A 20000-nucleotide genomic window follows, 5' to 3' on the forward strand; every position below is an offset into this window, starting at 1 on the left:
GTTCTAGCGCTGAATCACTAATTGGGGACACTAAAGTGAAATTTAACAATGAACAGAAATCAAGTCAAATGTTGGTTTTTGAGGAGAGGGGAAAACCGGAGTATCCAGAGAAAAACCTCCCGGTGCAGAGTAGAGAACCAACAAACTCAACCCACATATGACGCCGAGTCTGGGAATCGAACCCGGGCCACATTGGTGGGAGACGCGTGCTCTCACCACTGCGCCATCCCTGCACCCCATTTACAGCAGTGTAGTCGTTTTAATTATGGAACGATCGTGTATGTCTGCTTGATCAAGACTGAAAAATGCAAACCGTTTTAGAGCGAAGTGTGACTTCAGGATACTTGTGGATCTTTTTTATGTCTTTCTATAAGGCTCATAAAGTCAAAACTCATAAAATCAAAGATTTGCAGCATCAGAGACTTTAGACTCGGATAATTTGTTAACGTGGAAGTCTCCAAGTCATCTTCAGTATTGCATAGTGTAAAAGTCCGATGACGTCGTGATGTGGATCTACAACTATATGATGTCTTGTCAATACAACCCTGTAGGAAATCTACACTGATACAAATCCAGGCTAAAGCTTTTCAGTAGTTTGTATGTTGTAATTACACAAAATAATATGTACATCGTGAACGAGAAAAAGACGTAGGATACCAAACAGAATTGCTGTCCTTACCTTGTCCAGATTCAAACCACTCAACCGATTCAAGTACCTCAACTTCAAGTGCAGGTCCAGCAACAACTCCAGCAACAGCAATTGCAATACCAGCAGCAGATCCAACAACTGCAATACCAACAGCTACAACTGCAGCAACAGCAGCAGCAGCTGCAACAACAATTGCAGCAAACGCAGCAGCTCCAGCAACAGGCCACACAGCAACTTCAGGCTCAAGTGAGTCAAAATTAAGCAGCGTTTCGTGCTGTTTTCTTCATCAGTAACATATCACTTTGGTTAATAAGGAACCTTGACAATGAGTTTCATTTCATAAGGGCAATTCTCATTTTCGCAATAATGAAAACACGGTTAGTAATTCCTAGTACGTCTTGAAACAGGTCAAATGTGTGCCAACTATCCAAAACCAAAAACCAACTTGAGCTGCGGTTAGGTTAAAAAGAAAAATAGGCTGCTAAACGTTTTCGTATTCCATGAAGAGGTTTTGTTGAACTCGATTTTGCGTCTTACAAAATAGTTGGATCAGGGACTAGGGATCTTGTTGATTTCTTTTGGAAAACATGCTAGAACTCTGAGCGCCAGAGGTTTCGGTGTGTACACATGTACAGTTTTCCTCTGACACCGAGCGTTGAAACTTCGTGGATTATATATTTGGTCTATTTTTTTTATCGTTCTTCAGATTGTCCATCAGATTCAGCCAGTACAGCAAATTCACTCGTCGACAACTCAACCGCAGCAGCAGGCACAGCTCCAGCAGACGACACCACAACAAACGCAACAGCAAGAACACAATGCACAACAAACGGCTGTAACACAACAACAAACTACTCAGCAACCTGAATGTCAAGACACACAACCTAATGTCACTATTACCATAGCAACTTCAAACACGTTGCCAACAGCGACCTTGCAAGGGAACCTAACGGCCACACAGGCAACACCTTTGAATACGGAAAGTTTGTTTGCCACTGACGCGTTTCATATTTTAAGTGCTGTACAACCTCAAGTTGTCACTCTCCCAGTCTCCCCTCAGTCGACAGTGGCTCAAGCCGTGCCTGTGTCTCTTATCCAAAGCCCAAGTGGACAACAAGGACTGTAGTAGATTAGACACGGCACCCCAATGACATGTGTGGTTTTTGACCTAACGTACCCATATTCAGCCAAAGTTGGCAATTTTTAGACTATCTGACATAAAGTTGTAGAGGTAGGCTAAGAACCCAAAGAAATGTTCTTAAAATAATATCGTGAAGGGATCGAAGGAGGAAAAGAGAACCATGTTTGATGTAAGAGCACTAATGAACGTCACATTTTTGATAGTGACGTGCATTGGATAATTGACCAATCTTGCAATTTTGCCAATGGGCCAATGCGTCGCAGAGAAGGCTTCGAGTGAAACAGCGGCATTTTGAAGAGGGGTACGGGTTTAATTTCCCCTCTTCCTCTTAATGTTTAATTGGGAAATGCTTGTGCGAAAAATAAAACATTTTGTTTTAAGAGGACTGACGCTACGAAATCACAGGACTTATTTTTCACAGCAGAAATCAAAGTAGTTGCACTCTGCAATGGATAAAACTCCAACTGCCCCCGATAACTATCCCAATTATTTGAACCCGTGTAATAATCGCCAGTTATAAAAATATTTAATAACCCTTTGACTCCCAGGACTGATCAGAATGTAAATTCTCCTCGCGATTTCAATGAAATGTCAGTCAGACAGGTATTGAGAATGAAGAAGTGTGATCTTGATATAATACTAAATTCTTATGACTAACCAACAAAGAAATGTATGATGCTAGTTAGGAGAATGAACGTATCGATCTTGGAAATGAAGTGTTAAAAACCCAAACCTAAATCTTCCCGTTAAAAGTGCGTCAAGCTTAAAACTACAATAACGTAAATCTAAGTGCATTTGCTTGTTCCGAATTATGCAAGAACAAAACATGAGAGAACTGAGTGATCCTCGCACTAAACTAGACAATTTAAGCAATTGTCGCTTTTTGTAGACAACTGAAAAATAGCCCACTTTCGATATGTTAAAATAAGGCATCATCTTGAGGCTCTAGGGAATAAACTCATTCAAATCCTTATTTTTATTTATTCCCCAGAGCCTCGAGAAAAACCTTAAATAACAATGACCACAACCTTGGTTTTCAGAGCCCGCGAGACTGAGCACCCCCAGCAAACCATTGTTTTATCGAAAACCGCTGGTTAGCAACCTTGGTTCTGGTCATTGCTGTCTAAGGTCTTCCAAGCCTCGAGGTGGCGCCGTTTGTTTAGGACTGAATTTTAATATATCGGAATTGGTCTAATATTCAGGTGTCTTCAACGGGATTCGAACCCATGACCTCTGCGATGCCGACCCAGACCATTGCACAGGCATCGCAGAGGTCTTGGGTTCGATTCCCGTTGGAGCCACCTAAATGGGCCATTTCCGAGTTGCTGTTTGTCTCGGTTTCGAAGCGAGTCTTGGTGCTCAACTATTGTAAGGGAAATGAGTTTGATTTGCATAAGAATACGCAACTCATTTCCATTTGAATGGTTGCGCACCAGAACTCGCTTTGAAACTGAGGCATAGAGCAACTCGGAAATGGGCTATTTGTCAGGCGCCATCTTGGATTTGCTGTTATCATGCAAATTAGCTACACACTTCTTTAGTAGGGGGGCAAACAACACAAGTTCGAGAGGTTATAGCGAACATCGTAGCCACACAGATGATTTGTTTCACGTTTATTGAATGTTTATCACCTAAGTAGTAAAATAGAACGATTACACAAGTTACTTCGATGTTTTTGTTGGTGCAAAGTGAGCAGATAACGAAGTAGAAAGTCATGTCGAAGGCAATCAAAGATATAAAATTATTATAAAAGGAACTTAATTCTAAATTCTAAAATGTACTTTTAGCAATGTTATTTCAATATGTCGACAAGCCGACTTTCCACAATTTGCATTTTTTTCATATGGTTACGCCCCCAGCATAACACATGGCTAATTTGCATGACAATTTGAAAACGTTGAATAGGCCTATTGCTTAAATCGCACTTCAATTGTAAATTAAAGTGCTACTATGACCAAAACATTAATTTATATTTTTACTATGTTAACGAAACAATAAGTGACTCAAGTGTGAAGCCTTGATTTAAAAAGAGAAACCTGTTTATTACAACTGGAATTTTCCTATTTAGTGGTCCGCCATTGCCCTTGAGAGAGCTGGTCGAGGAGAAATTGACGTCAAAGACTCAAGAGTTTAAGAATACTATGTGTGTGTGCGCGGCTGAATTAAATTCGTGTTTTGCATATAGAATAAGCTGCGTTTACACCCCGAAGTTTAAGCCAGTGAGTAAATGACGTCACTTTTCCCTAGATCCAACCCCCTGAGGTCCAATCGATCAATTTAGATCGGTAGTTATGGCGAACCGTGAAGTCCAAAACTTACACTCAAAGTAAACAACCTTTGGATAAAAATCAAAGCTCAAGTTCTTGCCAGCCAAGTGTTAAGCAATCACTCTTTCAAAATGTAAGGAAAACAAAGGAAGTGATTTTTTGATCATGGTAGCACTTTAACAAAATGACATTGGAGAAGATTAGTGGGCAACCGAGGAAGGGAAGTCTTTTCTCGGATAAGGACGTAAACCAAGGCGCCATCGTTAAACCCTTGTCTGTGGGAACCTTGACACTGTTCTCTAAGATGATGTCATGAGGTTCCGTATTGTATGCAGATATAAATCATGGCACTAGTTCTTGTGGTGACTCCTTCTGGCATGGCGAAGACGATAAACCAAACTAAGCTGATAATTTGGCCTTTTTAAAAAAAAGAAAGGCAAATTTTTCGATTGCCCCTCGCAATTTTGCTTTTCTTCTTTCACGATTCGCAACTTTCCGATTTATACACCGCAAAAACTTTGGAAATCATTACATGGCTACTGGGAAATAACTCGATGAAATCGTCCCTGCGAGCAGGGGCCTCCTTTCTATCGCACTAGTGTAGGAGGATGGAAGGGCACCTTGCAAGGTCATCAATCACTTACACCGGGAACCACATTTACTTTGCAAACGCAAGAAACAAATAGTGTATGGCCGGTGTAAAGATCGTTGAGAAGAAAACACACAGTTGATGATTATAGGGATTATTGGAGACGGGACCTATGAGACATTCATAAGGCACAACATATCTTTTGCGTTTCTCGCTACATGTTTAAATTTACATAGCATGCTCCACGCCCCTTCTAGCTATTCCCCAGGGTTTTATCCTATCCTTTTTAAGCGGCCTCTCGCGGTAAACTCATTCTCTCACATTTCCACCCGGGCTCTGTGCTGCGGCATGGTTTTCCCTTGGTTTTTTTTCGCCGACGTCGCTGAAGCTATTATGACACAAGCTCCTCTCTCTCCCATTTCCATTAGGGCTAACGCTCACATGGTTCATATGGGGTACAAACCTAGCACTTCACATTACAATCTAATAGTTAAGTCTGTTGAAATATGTGCTACACGACCAACGTTTGTCAAAACGTAACCTTTCCTTGTACTTGTACATGTTCATTGCCGTAACTTTAACATCTTCAGTTCTCACGGCCTGCTCCTGTCCGACCTTGTAGCTCAGTCACTAGAGCAGCGCTGATCTAACCCGAAGGTCGTGGGTTCAATTCCCACCCTGGTCAGAGTTTTTCTCTGTCCTTGTGTGGGCCCATTTCCATCAGTAGGGCTAACGCTCACATGGTTCATATGGGGTAGAAGCTTAGCACTTCACATTACACTCTAATCAGTTAAGTCTGTTCAAATATAAGTGCTACACGGCCAACGTTTGTAAAAACGTAACCTTTCCTTCCCTTATGCGCAGTCCGAGGTTGCCGCATACTAGCCCCTTCGAAGCCACATCGCCAGACATTGCCGGGTCAGGAAGGTCCGTAACAATCCTAACTGATCTACAGGTGCACAGTTCTCCGAATGATTTTTTGGTATCCAGCGACGTGGCTACCATTCCCACATTTATACTTCCACTCTATATCTTATGCAAGATCTTTCCTCCCATATCTTATTAGCGTAAGCCATAGTGTCTTGAATGAGTGTGAATCTGTTACTATAGCTTATCTTCCACATTCGAAAAGCTAAGGAATTCCAATCAGTTACTATTTAAGACCCTCCGGGTCTCTTAATAGGTGGTTTTCATGTTACGTGATCGCCGCCATGTAGGTGGACGAAAACAAAGGATTTGTCATTAGCTTCTTTTGTTGGTTTACCAGCATTTTATTTTGTACATTGCACCATTGTGATCTTTGTCGCCAGAGATTGGTAGCAAACCACCTATAGTCTAGACGTGTGCACATAATACATTTCTTTCACTCCCCAAAAAATTTGCATAGGCATTGCTTTCGATTTCTCTTGGGTTTGTGCAAGTAGAGATTGGGGAGATAAGGGGCGCTAAGGTTTAGCATCGAGAAGCGCATAACCATTTCTTCAATTCCCGGTTATGAACCTCTTTAATCAGAAATCAATAATTCGCTGTATTAGAAAAGCCTTGATTGTAAAGGAGCTCTCTTCGTTGAAAAACTGTATCATGAAATGATATTGCCTTAAGAAATTCAGGTATTTTCATACTTTCATCTTAGAAAATACTCCCTGTTGGTCTACAGCCAAGTCAGAATAATTGGGTGAACGAGAGATATCTGTTTGTAAACATTCCACCTGTCATTTGCATGTGCCAACCACTGCAAGAAGAAACGACTTTGGGAACGCTTTGAATCGACAGTCAAGAAAAGGTTGGCACAACAAATATCAATAGGTGAAGTCAACGCTATCTTGGCTTTTTTTATACATTGAATGATGAAAAAAGGTTATTCTACAGTCCATCACACTCCGTCCGAGTTTAGGATCTCTAGACAAGGCCGTTGATGACCATGTTTTAAGGAACTTTGCTTCCTTTCCATGTGCTCATATCCCCAAACATTTCTCAGGTTTTGATGGCTCATTCGTACTTCAATGATTACCAAAACGTAACAACATTTTCTCTCAACTCAACGTTTCTCAAATTGTGTGTAACAAGACGCTTAAAAAAGAAATTCGTACGTTAATGGACAAAAAAATAAATCGGAAAAAATTCCCCAATTGACACAGACCTCAACCAGTCTACTTTTATATATTAAATCATGAAGGCTATCACTGTCAGCCTCGCTTCCATTCAGAGGCCAGGCAACTAGGCGGCAGATCATTGTTAAGTATATAAGGGCCAACTGGACAAAGTGAAGGTGCCGGATTCTGGTGGATCTAACCAATACATTTAGATTGCAGACTCGAATAAAAGAACAAGGATGGCTGTACGGCTGAAGCTAGTATAATTTTATATATTTTTTAATTTTAGTATATTTGTTTTTAGTATATTTTTAGATGTAAAATGGCCTAATCCAAAATGTCGAGGTCAATTCACAGAAGAAACCACGGTTTTCGATACTCCTTTCTGCAAATAATTATCATCACATCCAGGTGTGTGCACGGATTGTTTGCATTTAAAACGTGTGCAGAGTTTTTGATTCATAATAAGAACAATTTAAACATTTTTTTCTATTCGACTTGTTTAAATTTGCAACCACGTACCCAAAAATGCCTCTGGAAGACATATAACCTTGTTACGTCATCACCGCCATATTGGTTGGTATAAACAAACGAAACTGTTGTTTTGGCACCAACATGGAAGCAAGGACAAAACAATCACATCAAATATACAAAGCAGTGTTCTTAACCAGTCGCCATAACCACGCTGCAAATAGCGACAGACCTCTGAGAGGGTTTTGGCAACTATTTGAGGCTTAGAGGGCCTTAACTGGTTGCCACAGGTTTCAGTGCTTTGCCCGGATTTGCTATTATGGCCTACACTCACAAAATCTCAAACGAGAAATGACATTATGAATCAATGGGTGAGAGCTGTCCGGTTCGTTTTCTGAATCGATTTAACACTGATGTGATTTGCGTCTAAGGTCTTGATGGCACAGGAGGCCGGCCAGGTATTGGTGGCGCAGGAGCAGGTTTTCCCGGTGCATTGGGTCGCCTGTGATCATTAAAAGACAAACAACATTAAACCAAAAAAAGTAAATACATGAAGTAAATAAACGAACGAAATCGGACTTCTGGTATACAGTTACCAAATTTCCTCTTTGAGAAATTGGTAGTTGAAGATCTTCGTCGTCGTGGCAATCGAAAGCGTTATTTAACAATAACAATAAATGAGTGAATCCATTGCTTCGCAAGTCTGTGAGGATACATCTACTTACCTGGGAACAGACGGAACATTATCTGGCCGGGATGGCACCCCCGGGACGGGACGGGATGGACGTGACGGGGGTGTAGGATTTCCTCCTGAGGAAGGCCGAGTTGGAGCTGTTTGTCTGTTGTTTCTATGAGGGTAAACAAGAAATACGCTTACTTTTTTAAAATACTGCATTTGAAAAGGAGGACCCAGATGTTGGCTTTACAAAGGGTCCCTTAACTAATCCAAAACATGTTGACATTTCAAACTAGTTGTTTTGGCAACTTAATTCAATCTTCAATAATTCTTGCAAAGAACGAGTACTTGAAAGTGGTAACTTTGCCGATTTTGGATCTTGTATGGATAATTAGCTCAGGCATTTTTACTTTTATAGTGTTCAAGTGTATTCCAACAGTTCCAATCATGTTTCATGTTACTTTCATTCGGGAATCAGGCAAATGACTTTTTGAGGAGAAATGATGGCAGCCTGTTAAATTCTCATGCTGACCTTGCACCGGAAACTAGCAATCACCCAAAAGAAAAGTCCAATTAAGGTATTCATCAGAAGAGCACTTTACATGGTGAAGTTTGTTTATTGAATAAAATGCACGTTACAAGTGCAAAAAAAGTAAAAATTTTATGCTTCGTGTGGGACATGTTAACAACCTTTCCCGTAACACTGTAGCAAAATAACATACGCAACATTATGGCAAGCCAATTGTAGCAATATTCAATAAATGGATATTTCAATTCAAAGAGTCTATTTTAGTTAAATCAAAGCATAAATTTATGTTCAATATACTTTTTTTTGGTACAACTTCCGATTTTGCATTCAACACGAACACTTTTATTTCGTTCAACGATTTATTGCACAGCGGTTGACCACTATTGCCTAGTCCCTCTTGATCTCGTGAGGTCAAACCTCTCAAACGCTGTGCAATAAATCACTGAACGAAAGTAAATCGCGTTGAACGAAATAAAAAGTGTTGAACGCAAAATGTGCCCTTGAAATTTAAAAAGAAAAGGTTGAACCGAAGCAATCGCATTGAAGGATACCAAAATGTATTGATGCAAAAAGTGTTGAATGCAAAATCGGAAGTTCAACCAAAAACAAAGTATATTGAACATAAATTTATGCGTTGAATTGAACTAAAATAGACTCTTTGAATTGAAATATCCATTTATTGAATATTGCTACAATTGGCTTCCAATACAACATCCGTGAAATATCAAATAATAACCTTTGTGGCTTGTACGAGTCAGTCAGATCCAGGTCTCCCGTGTCGACAGGCGGTGGAAGAGGTGCTGTCATAGTTGTTGCGTCGATATCACCAATAATCAAGAGAGCTTCTTTTAAACTGTGGAACATGCGCAGCATTTCCTCTCGGCGAGCGATTTCCGCGTCACTCTCTTGCATTAAATCATTCTAATCATGAGATAGCGGTTGTAATTAGCCACAAAATATTGCCGGGACACAATATAACGCTAATAGAGAGATCAGCGATCGCGTTCACGGTAAGCGTCAGGCTGAAATTCGCGTTTTCCCAAAAATTGAATAAACTGGTTTGATTGTAGCCTATTTCTTTCCCGAGTACTAGTTCGGATGCTCCATCACTGAGCTACAGGAGACTCGTGATGGAACATCCGAACTGGTAATCGGAAGGTCGTAGGTTCGACTCCTGCAAAGGAGAACTCGGATTTTTTTCCGAGTATCCCCGACTCCTTGCTCCCACGAGTCTCCTATAGCTCAGTGACAGAGCATGCGAACTAGTATTCAGGAGGTCGAGGGTTCGATTCCTGCAAAGAAGCACTCGGATTTTTTTCCGAGTATCCCCGAGTCACCATCGGAACATAAATCTTTTCCGTACACGGGTAATAGACGGATTCGGCCAACTCAATGTTGTACCCAATAGACCTTTTCGGTTTGTACATTTTGTTTTCCTAATACAAATCATGTGATAATACTCAGGAGGTTTGCATGCCTGCATGCACTCTTTTTAATGAACAAAACAAAGGACCAAGCCTCCTGACTATTATCACATGATCTGTATTGGGAAACAAAATGTACAAGCCGAAAAGGTCTATTCAAATCCTTTGGGAATAAAAAGTTTTGTTCCAAGTATTTCCATATCCTTTAAATGTGAATGCTACATTATCATGCAAATACAACACACAAAGAACCTTAACCCAGAGAGATTTGAATTAGGTAGAACATTGAGTGGGCACATTACTTGATGGTTGTATCGCTCACCTGATTTCCAGTTGAGTATAAGTGTGCTAACAATTCCTGGCCGATGAAATCCTTCACCTGAAATATACCAATCTAAAATTAAAACCTACACACTTCTTAATAATCGAGTTTGAGTGCCATACTGTAACACAAAACGTTTTAAATTTTGTTCCCTCTGTTTTGATTGGACAGCTGAATTCACGAGCGACGTTCCGGGATCAAAAGAAGTGCCGACCCTGCAACAACTGGAGTAATTGTTTTTACTATTAGATACCAAAACAGCGGATAGCGTTAAAGACGCGCTCTGATTAGCAGCTACTAAAACTCCGAATATCCTTTGCTATATTATCTCACCATTTTAGTACAAAAACAACTATTCATAACACTCCTAATGATATGCGACAATGAAATAACACGGAATGCCAGCAAGTTATTGGCTAGGCGTGCATAAAACACGTGCATGACACTACAGGATAGCTATAAATACGCTTTGGTTGAGGTGCGCTCCCTTCTTGCTCTGTTTCCAGCGGAACACTGGTCCGGAGGAACGGTCCACCCCCCTAACGATTCACGTGGGTCGTATTCTTTCTGACTAGCCCTAAGCCAAGCTGGAACCGCTGATTGATATTTCACCCCATTCCTTAATTCAATTGAGCATGAATGGGAGTGTTGTTGAATAGATTACTATTCACCTCAGTGTCGGTGGCTAGTTAACAATTAGACCCGTAGCCCGCAAGGGCTACGGGTCAATAGCCCATGACGCGAAGCCGAATGGGCTATTGACCCGTGGCCCTTGAGGGCGAAGGGTCTAATTGTTTTAGTATCACCCAACTAGTCGGACAGAAATGGCAATAATAAAGTTAGCAAATGCAAGTTAAAGAAATATTTATTTGGGAATTAAACGAAAGAAAGCGTCATACTTTTCGCTACTCGAGGACTATTAACAATAGTCCTCTAGTAGCGTAGCCAATAAAAATGCAGAATTTGCATTAGTCCACTAGTTGGGTGATACTAATAGTGGATATTGACCGCGCTGCGAAGCGGCCACCTCCCCTTCGGTGTATAGTTGTTAATTGTAAGTTATGTCTGGACATAGCAGTTCATCAAGGGGAGCATCTATTTTCCATACTTGGCATAGGAGCCTACCCTTTGTCGAGTACATTTCTTTAGAGAACGCATCCCTTGGGAGATTCAGCACGCCCACTGTTGTAAAAGCCAATCAAAACAAAACTATCTCAGCGTCAAGGGAAATACGATACTTTTTGCGGGAAAACCTGTTCCTAAAAATAAATTTATTCGGGAAAGGGTTGACTGAAGGAGTTAGTGGAGATAGTGGCTAACCCTTGAAGAGCTCCTGGTTACGTGAGACCTTTCAGCGGACAATACAAACTTTGGAACTAAGACAGCTTTCGAATGAGAAAAAATGCACCATTTTCTCTTCATTATGATTAGTTGCGCTTCCTTATTCTAGGAACAGGTTTCTTCGACAGTGGGAAACGGAGCAGGGAAACTATGGTGAAAAACCGGTGTTACGAGAAAGATTAGAGTCTGGAGAAGACGCAAGCGCTCCTTCTCTTCATTTGTACTCCATTCGACCGGTTGCTCTCCGGCGCCGACTTCATCACTAGTTCCTCCATTTGCCACTAAGAATTTTTGCAAAGCTTACGTTGTTAATGATGAAAAACATCACAGTTTTGGGTACCAGATCCCTCACTGTCTTGCTGACGATCTTTAAGTAAGAATCCGACAAATTTCGTATTGTTTCCACTTGTCTTTCCATCTGAGGATCCAAGGTGCCAATTTCTCCTGCCTGTGAAAATATTAGAAGGATTTCACGGACCAATGATGGAAGCCAGATATTTGGCCAGTGCCTAGTCATATATGCAGCGATCGATAAGACAATGGGTCGAAAAGGAGAAAGCGTGGATGCTTCACATTCCTTGTGTAATTTGAGGAGCCCATAGAACCTAACCGGGTGTCAACCACTAGGGTGAATACTCTTATACGTTGCATCACCCATGAGCCCTTTGACCTTAGTTTCCTGATAAACCTTTGGATTTCACGGTCCCGCCAGTTCAAAATTGACCGATTCGACCTCAGAGGGTTGGATCCCGGGAAAATTGACGTCAAAGGCTCACTAGCTTAAAATTTCAGCTTGTGAATGCAGCTTATTAGTATAGGTAATCGCATGGGGCCGAGTAAAATTAAGGATTAATATCACGCGTGTTTTCAGAAGCTGCTGAAATTGCCCGAGTCGCGCAGCGACGAGGGCAATTTCAGCAACTTCTGAAAACACAAGTGATATTAATCCTTAATTTTACGAGGACCCATTGCGATTACTTGTTAATAACAAAGAGGGCAAAATTTTCTTAACACTGTTGAGGCACCTCGAAAAACAGACAGCTAAGCGGAGTTAAAACACTCGTTCGCTCGGAAGCAAAACAACTAACAAACAGACAAGCAAGTCAACTTGTTCTTTGCGTCCAAAACGAGTATAGATGATTGTTATTTACATCAACTCGAGAGGAAAATACGAGTTTCATTCGTGAACAACTGTAACAACAATTAAACCAAATGCTAAGCTTCAATTTATTTTATTCACCTGTGCTGTAGAGGTTTTTACCACTTGCAAATACGCATCCGTAAACATAGCAAACGGTTTGTCCAAAGAAATCCACCAAATTTGAGCTACTTGTTCCTCCCGTCAATGGCAAATTGTTCTGTGACCTTTTTTGTTGAGCTGCAAGATGTCGTGGTAAACTGAAAGCCCTTGACGAAAGGAATCATTTTGTTTTTCAACCACACAATCCCGCTACGCCGGGCGCCATGTAAGTCGATCCAAGTTTTAAGCTTTTCATGAAAAAAATATTTTGCCCTTCTTCTTGTCACTCGAAAATTGAAATTCCAGATCATCTTTTAAAGCTAGTTCTTAATCTTTATGTCTTTTCGGCGAATGCAGCGCGAATTAAAAGACAAACTTCGATGAAGACGAAGTTGTTTTGCTCAAACAGAAGAAACCAACTGAATGTGGAAGACGTACGTTCAGCCAATCAGGACCGAGAATTTTTGGCGCTCGACCAATCGTGAGCGAGTAATTTTGCCCTCTTCTCAAGCAAAATTAAGAAAAAATACCCTCTTCATTGACCAATCAGCATTCAGTAATTTTGCCCTCTTTGTTATTAAATATGCAAAACGCGAGTTTAAAAGTATGAAAGCCCAAATCCCGTGCTGCATATTAATTCTGCGGCGTACACACGCATTGTATCCTTAAACTAGACGTCATTTTTTCCGTGCTCCAGCTCTCTCAAGAACTTAAAGTTAGTAATGGCGAACCATTAAATAGGAAAATTCAAGGCTTAAAAGTTTGGTCGCGTAGAATTGATATTTTGGTCACAGGGGCACTTTAAAATTTGCCTATAGGTTGGTCCTGCTAAATTTTCTCTAAATCACGACACTTTGAGCCCATTACTTTTTCCTCAAATTACATGAGGTGATTTTTTTTATTTCCTCGCCGAGTGTTCCCCTGTGTGTGCAGAATGTTTGTAAGCTTCTACTGTAAACAGGGTGTCTAGCGATGGGAGGAAATCCACATGACACTGTAAATTAAGCCAAGACCCATATTACGAGGCGTTCTTAAGACTGGGATTTTGTTAGATTCTTTTCAAAGTAACATAAATAAGGCTCTGTCACTTGACAATTGCGAGAGAGGTGAGGAGGTGCTCAAGTGATTTCTGACAGTTTTTGCTATCCTCCTGCGAAAAGAACGATCTTCGCTTCGGCAATACTGCTGCCTATGGAGTTTAAATGTACTTCCGCCAATACTGACAACGAACGAAATGGAAATATCTGCGAGGTCGGTCACTTGGAAGTGACACTTTCGGTAGGCGTTACTCTAAGGGACTTATAGTGGCGACGTCGACGAAAACGCCACTTGAATTGCTTGTAATCTCGTAATCTGATTGGCTAATTTGCAGTTGTGGATCAGAGTCTAGACAACGCTGTACGCGTCATGCTCGCGTCCATTTGTCACGCAATGTAATAGCCAATCAGGAACGCCCATTTTGGGAAATAACGCTTGCTCTTTCTTCGTGTCATGATTTTGGTCACGCTCTGAAATAAAAACTTTCTTTGGGGTTGAAACAAATCGAAAGTGGTTCAGCGTTGTCTGTACTCTTATCGACAACGATTGTTGTAGACTCACTCGGCTGCGCCTCGCGAGTCCACAACATTGTGACCACTGTGATGACGAATATCGTTGTCGACAAGAGTACAGACATAGCTGAACCACTTTCGATTTGTTAACTACACCATCCTACGTCTTTCGCGATAACTCCATCTCGTCCACGTCGTACAATGTGGGCGAAGTGTCCTAAACTGGAATGGGTACGAGCGGTTTTAGATTAAAAATAGAGAACGACAGATTCACATTTGTACGCCCACAAATTTGGTGATTTCGTTCTTATGCAGAGTGCCGCAACGCATGAGATCAAATGCGTGCCGCACTTGCAACACAATTAGTTTTCCTCTTTTCTCCTCGTGGCCATTGTCGTTCCTCAAACTCCCCCTTGAGTGAGACCCGACATATCTACAAATTCCAGCAAAGTATTTGGTCCATATCATCGCCTATTTACCATGCTTTTCTCCTCAGATGATTCCCTCTCAGGATAGACCCCTGCGCGCAAGAACGAAGCTTTCCAACTGTCCACAACATCTTGATTTTCGCCCGCCAGCTCGAGATGTTTGTAATCCTTAAACAAATTCCTAGAAGAAATTCCGGAACGGCGTTGGTTATGCCACAAATAGCTAAATACACCATGACAGAATTGAATAAATAAATAAATAAACAAATAAATAAAAGGAGAAATAAATAGTAGCCTACGCAAGGACAAAAATGACGGCTACGAGACAAATAAAAATATGAATTTGCGTTATTCTGAACATTTCATACCGATCGCCATTTTGAAAAAAACCGCTCAGGTAATTATCGCGTAATAATCACCTCAAGTCCAACCAATCAGTGTAGATAATTTTCAATAATCGCCGATGTAGTTATGATAATTAACAATTATTCGCCGAAGGCGAAGTGAATATTGGTGAATATTTACCGAAACGTAGTCGACGTAAATATTCCTCAATATCTACTGACCCTGAGGCGAATAATTGTTTTAGTGTAATTTTCAGCGGTGAATATCAAGAAAGTGCAAAACAACGGGCTAAAACACGATAAAAAGGCACGAAAAGTGCTTGATTGGCTTAGCAGCCGAGCCTCCAAAATGTTATATTCACCGGGAAGCGCGGTGAATATAACAATAAATTGTTATATTCACCGCTGAAAATTATACTAAACCGTGACATTTGTAATGGGACTCACTTTTGGTCAGGATTGAAGAGGGAAAAAGCAGACTTTCGAGATATAAAACCCGCCTCTGCGTCACGTAGGCGCACACCGTCCAACCTTAGTTGATACTTTTGTTCTTTTTCCTAGTAACAAGTGAAAACAAAACAAAACAAAAAATTCAAAGATAGTTCACATGGGTAAGGGCCAATAAAAACATTCTGTTTAGGTCATTGTATGCCGGACTCCTCAAATCTCAAAACAGAACGAGCATTCATTCTTAACGGCTATTTGTTTGTTTGTTTGTTTTTTATAATGAATATTAAAAAAAAAGAAGTAAAATCTCGTTTCCCATTTAAACTACAATCCAGCAGCTTTCAACTCTTGTTCCTTAAAATCTAATTGAACTACCCCTAGTTGAACCTCCTCACCCTCCCTCCCCCTCCGCCCCAAAGACGAGTTCTTCAAGTTTTTCCATACACCTATTTCTGCCTCAAGGGCAACGTAAATCTCAGATCCGCAAAATTAACGTCTTTGACTCTGGATCCTCCACGACAAACGAATTTTCACCTTGAGATTTACGTGAACAGACCATCAACTAGGTGGATGAAACAGGAGAGCAAACCGCCTAATTATAGCAGTACAAAGTCGTTAACCCAGCAGGTTTTTCAATATTCGCCCTCCAATTGTAAGTTTGAGTGCGTCACCCAATCAGATGGTCATAATTAAGAAATAAGCATACCTCCTCATCTTTGTACCATGAAAGCGCCTCCGCTGAAAATTACAAATTTGAAATAAATCAAGTTTTAGAAGACTAATCCACATCATCGTTCCTTCACTGGATCGTTGGGCAATTTTAAGTAAGTGTGAAGGATTTTTTTTATGTTCTATCTACGGAAATCAAGGAAATGCTAAACGTGGCGCGAATGAAGCAGCCACTGGTCCCTACCAAGACAGAAAACACTTGAAAATTGGAATCAAATTGGACCACGATTAAAAATGTATGTATTCAGAATGTATTCAAATAGCTCAGTGCTAGTTGATGGGCATACTGACCAGAAAGCACAAACCAGTACTCTTTACTGATGCCTTTCATGAATCCAGCATTACTAATCGTCAACCAGCCTTTCCTGATTACCTGTCAAAAACGAAACATTTTATCAGCGACGTGGTAACTTCTAATCTCATTTTGAAGTCCAATTGCGGTGACAATTTGTTGAAAAAACCTTACCGTAGTTTTCTCAACTCAAACATTTGGTTCTTTAAACATAGAAAGTATAGGAGACAGAATCGTGAGCCCAATTTGTGAGGTAAGATGAAAAATGGCCTTTGTACCAAATCAAAGTCTCTAAGACTTTCAAGAGGAATTCGCAAGTTCGGTGGATGTAACAAAAGTTCTTGATCGTGGCTGTAAATGCCAGGCTTGTCTTATACCTCACGGTTTTCTTTTCCGAAATAGAATAACTGCATTGAGGTGTTGCAAAATGGCCGCCATTTTAGTATTTTTTGGTTTTCTCGAAAATTGGCCCTTTGGCCTCGGTTTTAAATGTAAAATTCAAAAGAATATTTAACCTTGAACGAGGCCCAAAGAGCCAATTTGCGATCAAAGAAAGAACATTAAAAGGGTGGCAATTTGGAATAAGGTGTATAACAAGGCGCAGGGCTCATGATCAACGACAACATCGATTTGCTTCGTGTCCTTGCCATCTGTTTTACTAGCAGTCAGCTAACAGTTCCTCCTTACCTGATTAGACATGGTTCTTTTTGTTTTCCTTACTTCCCCAGGAGTGGCACTATTTGATGCCCTGGAACCAAAGTAAATAAATAAATCACCCAACAGAACGCAAGAAACATAAAACAATATCATGAGCAAAGAGTCAGAAAAATGGCATCACAAAGCACGATTTACATGGGCTCGGCAAAGTGTCCGATGAATTTTGTAAACTCATAGGTCTGTCAGTTGGGCTCTGCGGGAAACATGACAGTTGCATACGCAAATGTTGAACGGTCTGAGATAAGCATTGCTGCGGACGTAAACGGACCAAAAAAAATTCCATCGGATAAGATCATCCTTGCTTTGTGAAGGCCTTCTTCACTAACGAGGCAAACGTTTCCCAATAGACCGTATTCATAAATGGCGTTAAGGAATTATTCTTTTGTCTTTGTGCTAATCATCCTCACTAGCCTCACTTTGGAGCAAAAATTCTTTTGAATTTGTTCGTGCTAACGAGGCTAGTGAGGATGATTAGCATAAAGACAAAAGACAAAAGAATAATTACCGTGGAGGACTTCATTTGACTTGCATGTGTATCGCCTTGAAAATGTTGCCTAGCAACGCATCGACAGGAAATGTCAACGCAATTCAATATGTACAATCCCGTTTAACGACTAAATACCTCCCTACAAATAGGGAGAATAAATAGGTTGTCACGCATCCTCTCATAGCACCTCGGGAAAAACTGCCACAATACACGAGCTGTACTCACTCGGCATATCCAATAAAATCTGGATGATTAGTGTTTATGTAAGCAAGTTCCATGTCAATAAATGTCTTAACCTGCAAAGAAACATTTCGCATAATCAATAGAAATTGTATTTCAAACAAGGTTTAATGCTACTGTTGAAACTAGTGTAAATTCGAAGCTTTCGCCTATCTAAAGCAAATATCAGAGATGAAGACAAATATTCTGCGTTTAAAACTTATATAAGAATGTAAAGTTAAAATGTGCGAAAAGCGTGAGAGAAGAATGTAAAAGTTGTAAAAGTAATGAAATATAGACGTGTATAAGAATATGAATAAAGTGAATAAGTTGATCTAATGAGCGAGTGTCGCTTCTCCTTACCCCTGAGGATGCTGCAGACCGGCGAAAGCTTCGATTTTTCACAAGTGTTAACAGCAGCGTTAGGCCCTATTTGAATTAGTAAGGTTCTTCAAGATGATACCGAAGGGCAGCCTAAAAATTAGCAATTGTCATCACCGCCGCAGAAGTTGATGCCGTCTTTGTTCTCTTCAACGTCAAGCCCGTTGGCATAATCGCTAAAAAGTAGCTGTTTTGTTCGTTTTGCCAGCTATTCAGTTGATGTGGACCTGCTATACCCACGCATACACTCACAAAGGGCAGCCACAACACCGGGGACTCTCCCCTACTCTTCTCGAATAGTGTGTGAGTTCTTCGACCTCTGATAGGGAACTTATGAACATGGAAGACATTTCTGAGACGGAACCTACGGTTTATAGTTCTTATCCGAGAAGACTTGAAAGTCTAACCATTTCAAATGAAATTACAAAAGGCAGCACTTTTCTCTTCGGTTATTCTAAGAACCTGAGTTTTGATCCTGCCAGGGTTCGAACCCGCGACCTCCCGCGTGGCAGCCCCATGCTCAACCAATCGTAACCCGCGATCAGGCCCAATTGAGCATCGCTCTCATGTCCCCTTATGTCGGCACTCGCGACGATTCGTCCCCTGGAGCAACGAAAATGGAGCCTAATCGCAGGTTGAACCAACCGAGGCACCGTGGCGTGAAGAACTCCATCAACAATAAGTTCTTTCACGTGTTATCCACTCAAAAAACATTACTGGCCTAGGCGTTCCGGATTTCTTAGAAAATAAGTTTGTTCGCTTCCCAAGAAAAACAATATACGAATTGCAAATTCCCATACTCAGATATTCGTTAACGCCGACGACTCAGCAGTCAAGGGTGGGACTTTTTGGGCGATTTATAATGGTAAGAGAACCGAGTATGATTACTGACCGAATTAGACGACACGAGGTCCTGTTGCCAATTAATCATAACTATTACAATTTCCGAGAAAACGAATGCATTCCTTTTTCACTGTCTAATGTTACAAATGCGTCCATTTTGAAAAATCTCCAGTTTGGTAGGGTAAGTGGTTGTTGCTATGGCTATTGTGATAAATTCTGTGATTGGTGGATCAAGTTGAGTGCACTTAATATGATTGACTAATGTAACGGTCCGATTACTGGTGTCCGATTTACAGCGTCCGCTTACAACCCTACACAATAATTAGTAAAAAATAAAGCAGTTAATGCACCAATCAAATTTGAGAAAATTGTAATGGTTATGATTAACAAGGAAATCATGTTTAGCGACGACCGCCGAGGGACAATATACATGAACACAGGAGCGAGGGCCCCGTTCTTATACCAGTGAGTGTCCCCTTTAACGAGTACTACGTAAAAGTCTTCTGTTAACTCTTAAAACCTCTGAAGAGTATAGTCGTCTTGAAGACGTTAATCGACTCAAAACAATAATTTAACTATAATAAAAAACCAACAAACAAGCAAATAAAAATAAAAATAGTAATGGAATTTTTACTAACTTGATCTTTCGATTTCGCCTCTCCTTTTCTTCCATGCTGAACAACAATCTTCTCCACTTGGTCTCTTAGTAGTGGGTATTTGTCCATCTGGAAGACAATAAGCGTCATTTCGTGGCCTTTCTTTTCAAGTCCTTCCATTTAAGACCACATGAACGCAGATATCTTTCGTTCACAAGATGAAAC

The 20000-nt window shown here is 40.7% G+C and overlaps 2 protein-coding genes across 2 annotated transcripts in view; one reads left to right on the top strand and one right to left on the bottom strand.

Annotated features, from left to right (window-relative positions):
* LOC137992554 (uncharacterized) overlaps nt 1-2170 on the top strand; it is a 19662-nt gene extending 17492 nt beyond the window's left edge. Inside the window, exons 11-12 of the mRNA XM_068837932.1 lie at nt 689-895; nt 1356-2170. Coding sequence (XP_068694033.1) covers nt 689-895; nt 1356-1775 — 627 coding nt within the window. The 3' untranslated portion in view covers nt 1776-2170. The remainder of the gene's footprint in view (nt 1-688; nt 896-1355) is intronic.
* Nucleotides 2171-7002: 4832 nt separating this feature from the next.
* LOC137992555 (dynamin-1-like) overlaps nt 7003-20000 on the bottom strand; it is a 28610-nt gene continuing 15612 nt past the window's right edge. The window contains exons 12-23 of the mRNA XM_068837933.1: nt 19818-19904; nt 17962-18032; nt 17220-17280; nt 16532-16613; nt 16218-16249; nt 15512-15621; nt 14772-14901; nt 11807-11950; nt 10162-10218; nt 9152-9336; nt 7936-8058; nt 7003-7712 (exon numbers count right to left, since the gene is read on the bottom strand). Coding sequence (XP_068694034.1) covers nt 7637-7712; nt 7936-8058; nt 9152-9336; nt 10162-10218; nt 11807-11950; nt 14772-14901; nt 15512-15621; nt 16218-16249; nt 16532-16613; nt 17220-17280; nt 17962-18032; nt 19818-19904 — 1158 coding nt within the window. The 3' untranslated portion in view covers nt 7003-7636. The remainder of the gene's footprint in view (nt 7713-7935; nt 8059-9151; nt 9337-10161; nt 10219-11806; nt 11951-14771; nt 14902-15511; nt 15622-16217; nt 16250-16531; nt 16614-17219; nt 17281-17961; nt 18033-19817; nt 19905-20000) is intronic.

This window comes from Montipora foliosa, chromosome 2 (assembly GCF_036669935.1).
Source record: "Montipora foliosa isolate CH-2021 chromosome 2, ASM3666993v2, whole genome shotgun sequence".
In the NCBI taxonomy this organism is placed as follows: Eukaryota; Metazoa; Cnidaria; class Anthozoa; order Scleractinia; family Acroporidae; genus Montipora; species Montipora foliosa.